This window comes from Hipposideros armiger, unplaced genomic scaffold, assembly GCF_001890085.2.
Source record: "Hipposideros armiger isolate ML-2016 unplaced genomic scaffold, ASM189008v1 scaffold_93, whole genome shotgun sequence".
NCBI lineage: Eukaryota > Metazoa > Chordata > Mammalia > Chiroptera > Hipposideridae > Hipposideros > Hipposideros armiger.
Genome location: NW_017731443.1, coordinates 2,592,312 through 2,597,429, shown reverse-complemented (window position 1 = coordinate 2,597,429; position 5,118 = coordinate 2,592,312). Strand labels below are relative to the sequence as shown.

Genomic DNA, 5,118 nt, shown 5'->3' with positions numbered 1-5,118 from the left:
CTCTCTGAGGGTCTGCTTCTGAACACCCGGGCATGTCTCTAAGCACGTGCATGCGTGTGTACACGAACCTCAATAGATCTGAGCATGCGAGTGTGCATATCAGCTAGTCTGAACAGACGTGTGTGCCTGTATGTGAACCTCTGGCTTTGGGCCTGCATCTGAGCTTGTGTGTGCAGGTGTGCATGCATTCATGTGCCGAGAACATGTGAGCATGCCACCAGAGGTCTGAGCACACGTGGGGTGCTCCTGGGAACCCCTCCTTCCCAACCTCATTTTCTCCTACTCCTGGGCAGTGAGACTGCATTTCCCAAAATCCCCTGCAATTAGATGTGGCCATATTGACTGAGCAGTGGGCAGTAGTGGCCCATGAAAGCCTCCTGTGTACGTACAATACTCTATGCTCTTTCTCCTCCTTCCTGTGACCTGGTAGACAATGTGTTGAAAATGGAGGAGCCACAACAGGGAAGGAGTCTGGATTCTCGAAGCACCCCTTGGGGCAGAGCCACCTGCTGATCAGGAGCACCCAGGTAGGGCTTCGCCTGAGTGAGAAACTCCCACTGAGATTCGGGGGTTATCCATTACAGAAGCAAATGCTACCCTACTTAATACAGATGCTATACCAGAAATGGGTGTCCCCAAAACCTGTGGCACTCATGGCAATCCAAGTAAATGGACTTGGCAGCTAGACAGATGAAGACCCACGTCATCATATGGTGGCAGAGCTTCTGGTGTCACCCACTGCTCGTGATGACCCCGAGGGCAGCCCATGATGAGGCTGAGGCACTAAGGGAAAGTGCCAAGAAAGTCAGGATGCCGACACTGGCTTTTACTTTCTGCTTTTAGTAACTTGTTATAAGAAAGAGACAAAGTTAGGCAAGAACTAGTGGGTTTGCAAACAGATGAAAGGAATAGAGAGAGCCCAGAAATATAGAGGCTGCAAGTGTCAAAAGAGCCACTGCTTCCAAACCCCAAACTGTAAGAGAAGATTGAAAACAGCTTTGAGACAACGACCCAGTGACACTTCCACCTGAACAAGGGGGCTCAACTTTGCCACAAGAGTCAGATTCAGGGTGTGACTCCCCACCAACTGTTTCAAATGCCCTCAAGATAGTCACCACATTAAGAGACAGGCATGGGGGCAGAAAAACAAGGAAATAAGCTGGCTTGTGACTTATGTCTACAAAAGATCTCCGAGTATGGCTACTTTGATTGTTTGAGCCTTAAAACAACCTTTGGGACCCCAAATATGCATGAGCAGGAAGTGAGCTGTCAAGGCTTTAGAGACCCCAGTGAGGACATTTTTCTGATACCCATTTCAGAGATGGCCGTGGAGGCTAAAGACAGGGAAGAACCTTCCAGAGGGCAGCGCCAGGACCCCAGACAAAGGAGAGGGAGTTTCTCCTAGATGGTAGAGGCGGGGTTTAAGGAAGAAACTTCCCACTCCGTGCGGAGCCTCACACACCGTACATGCCGGCTGGTTTCTTCCACGCTTCCTAGCATGGGAACCTAACTAAGGACCTGGTGTGCCTTCCATCCTTCCCTTTTTTGAAGGGGAGGTTTACTGTGGTGTTTGTCTCCGGCCTGCCATTGTACTCTGGGTGTGTGTTGGGCTGTGTGGGCTGTGACATTAATTATCCTTTTAGTTCACGGGCATCCAGACCACACATGGGTACCCAAGAGCCAGGCCTGGACCCGATGGAGTGGGCCACCATCTCCCAGACAGCCTCACTTTTGAGATCACTGCCCTAACCGGGTGGGACTTTGGGGTGACTCCCTTGGGGAAGGGCAGGTGCGCTCTGTGGGTGGGAGGGACAGTGGAATGGATCATTGGNTGTAGGCAAGTTTCTATCACTTTCTGGACCTCAATTTCCTTATCTATAAAATTAGAGTATTGGGCTCCAGGTCCAGGGTGAGTCCAAGGCCTGGCTCTCATGGACCTCCTGCCAACGGATGAACATAATTTATCCTCCCATCCCCATATAAGTCCAGACCCACGAAGGATGGCCCAGCACCCTTGGTAAGGGGCAAATCAGCTCTCAGCGATCAGAAGGATGGCAGCCTTTCAAGTGATGGCATTCTGGGCCCAATCATGGCAGGGCTCCCCTCCCTGCATGGACCCTAAACACATCCGGGGTCCTCATTTCTGGCCACACCACTTGCCCCTTCCTGACCTTTGCCTTCTGGTTCAGAACATCTTCCCCCTGCGGATATCTCCCTCATCCTTCCAATCCAGCCAAACATCACCTCTTACAGGAAGACTTCAGGTTTGGATTCACTGCCAGGAAAGGCTTAAGGCCCATCTGTCTGTCTCCCTAGCTCCCAGCATAGGACCTGGCAGAGCAGAGGCTCATTGTTTTGACCGGAAGGGAAAACATATTCACCATTTCCTCTGAACCAGGCCGGGATAGCTATCTGGGGAAAGCCCCTCTCACGGACCAGGGCAGCTGAGTTCTGAATACCCTTCCTCCCCACTCCAGCCCAGGCAGCGGGCACTGCCAAGAGTTCAGCCTGGCAGGAGCCTGGCTCTGTGGGCCCAGCTGTCAGCCACAGTCATCTCTACCTTCAATCTTAGACTGGGCTACCAGTTGCTCCTGGAAACTTCAGGGTCAAGGCTTGTTCTAGGTATGCTTGTGGCCCTTTGACCATCTGGCCATGGCTAGGGCCCCAGTGGAATGCCAGGCGCAGGGCACAGGACCAGGAGGTTCTTACTGGGAACACATGAGGGCACAAACCTTAGCTCCCTACTCTCTCTCTCTCTCTCCCCCCCCAGCTAGACAAGGGTGTGTGGGAGCCGTAGAAAAATTCTGCCTGGCCTGAGCCCCCCACAACCATTTGCCTGAACTTGGTTTTTCAGGTCCCTGGGACACAAAGGCTCCCAGGTTCCCCCTGTGCCATCTCTCCCAGACTCCAGAGCCCTCCCAGGCCTGGCAACATTGACCTCTTGCCTCTGCCCTTCAACCCAGCTGCTTCCTGGCCTCCATGGCTGGGTCTCAGCCCTGTCCCTACTCTTCTGGGGGCTTTCCCTGGGCCTTTTATCTGCCCAATGCTTTGACAGCAGCTTCTGAGGGTATCTTGCCCTCCCGCACAGCCCCTACACTGCCACAACTGCCCCTCGGTGTCCCCTTCTTGTGGCCCTGCAACTCCCACACCACNAGCAATGCACGTCGCCCGGCGGCACACAACAGAACTGACCTTGCCAGGCCGGAGCCCCTTCCCTGGGCGGCGCCAGGCAGGCGCCTCCCCGCGGTGGGCGGAGCCGGGGCACTCAGGGTGGCCACCCACTGCCCTGCCCCCACGCTGGGCCGCTCACCCACCCTCCCGCCCTTTTCCCACCGACTGTGGAAGCCCAAAGGGAGGGAAGGATGGGGGAAAGCAGACACACGAAAAAAAAGAAGTGGGAAGGAGGGTGGGTAAAGAGAAGACACAGCAAGCCTGGAGTGGGGACTGGAGGGCTTGGAAGAGAAGGAAGGCAGGAGGGACAGCGGGAGAAAAAAGAAAAATTGAGGAAAATTAACAGGACGAGTAGTGGACACTTTACAAAACCCCCAGCCTTCCTTCCCACCCAACCCCACCAAAATAAAACTACCCCCCTTAAAAAAATAAATCAACCCAGGGCTGTGAGCACGTGCCCTGCCCGGGGGAGCACAGAGCTGAGAGGGCCCGCAAGCCCGGGAACTGACGGGTGCCGCCGCCCTGGACGGCAGGAGGAAGGGGACGAGCACGGGGTTTTCCTTTTCTTTCTTTTTTTTTTTCTTTTTTCTTTTTTTTTTTTTGCGTTTCCTCTTCGTGACAGAAGTCTGAGGCAGCCAGGGAGTGGGTCCCCAGGTCCCAGGCCAGGGAGAGGGCCGCACTCTCCTCCCGGGAGGGGCAGCTGGCAGTGGGGCGCGGTGCCGGGGGCTCAGACGTAATACTCCTTGTCTTTGTTCTTCTTGGCCTTGCTGGGCGTCTTGGGGGCCGCCGGGGCCTTCTCTTTCACCACCGCCCCATTGCTCTGGGCCGAGTTACTGATGTAGTTCCGGCTCTGGTCCACCTGGTAGGAGCCCTCATCGCGGTTGCGATACTTGTACATGGCGTACAGGAGGATGAGAATGCAGAGCGCCGCAGCCGCCACGATGCCCACCACCATGCCCGTGGTGCTGCTGGACTCCCGGATCACCTCCACTGCGCCCGGCGGGCCCCGCTCCCCAGGCCCCGTGGGGTTGGCTGTGGGCAGATGGGGGAAGCCAGGGGCGGAGGTCACGCCAGGGCGCAGGGGAGGGGGCCTCCGCGGCTCGAAGGACGTGGGGGCCCCGGGCCCCAAGGGTGGGTTCTCCAGCAGGGGCTGCAGCGGGTCTCGGTGGTTCATTTTGCCCGCTGGCAGGTTAGGGGCTGGGGCAGAGGGGGCTAGCAGCACCCCAGGGGCGCCCGTAGCCCCATCTGTCCTGAGGTTGGGCCGTGGGGCGGGTTTGCGGGGTGAGAGGAGGGTAGTGCGGTCCGTGACCAGGGGAAAGGTAGTGTAAAAGTCCTCGTCGTCCGTGGGGGGTAGGCTGGAGTCAAAGACCTCCCCGGACGCAAAGCCCGAGGCCTCGATGGGCTCCTCGCAGTCGCTGTCATCCTGCTCCGCATGGCAGGGGCCCCCAGCAGACGGGCGGCGGGCCGCGGGAGGGGGCAGGGTGTCTTGGGTGGCGCCCACACCAGTGAGGAAGGGGTAGAAGGTGGGGGGTGGGGGCAAGAAGGGGGATCGAGTGGCCACGGGAGGGGGGTCTAAGGAGTCCTCTGTGATAATGGGCAATATTAACTCTCCTCCTAGAACAAGAGAGAGAAGAGAAAAGAGAGGGCGTCAGCGAGGGCCGGGGCGCAGGAGGCCGCCACAGAGAGAGAAACAACAGCCTCACACACCCAAATCGGTTCCAATTGGCTTTGGCGGAGACTAGAGCGGGCTGTGCCCACCCGCCAGCCGGCCGGAGCACTGCGCTTTAAGCGGGCAGCGGCTGGATGCCCTGGGCACCCCACGCACGGGCTCTGTGGCTCTCTGGGTTTTGTCTTTTGTTTGTCTTAAGAAACCAAAAGGAACAGAAAGGAAAGGAAATAGAAAAGAAACGGAAAAAAAACTACTGGTTTAAGGCTTTAAAAACATAC

The 5,118-nt window shown here is 56.7% G+C and overlaps 1 protein-coding gene across 31 annotated transcripts in view; it reads right to left on the bottom strand.

Annotated features, from left to right (window-relative positions):
- Nucleotides 1-3,762: 3,762 nt before the first annotated feature.
- NRXN2 (neurexin 2) overlaps nt 3,763-5,118 on the bottom strand; it is a 104,043-nt gene continuing 102,687 nt past the window's right edge. For 21 of the 31 annotated variants that reach the window (XM_019645385.1, XM_019645402.1, XM_019645371.1 and 18 more), the window contains one exon: nt 3,763-4,785. In XM_019645385.1, the coding sequence (XP_019500930.1) occupies nt 3,899-4,785 (887 nt within the window). In that variant the 3' untranslated portion in view covers nt 3,763-3,898. The remainder of the gene's footprint in view (nt 4,786-5,118) is intronic. The other 10 variants (XM_019645394.1, XM_019645395.1, XM_019645403.1 and 7 more) reach the window with 1 other exon arrangement.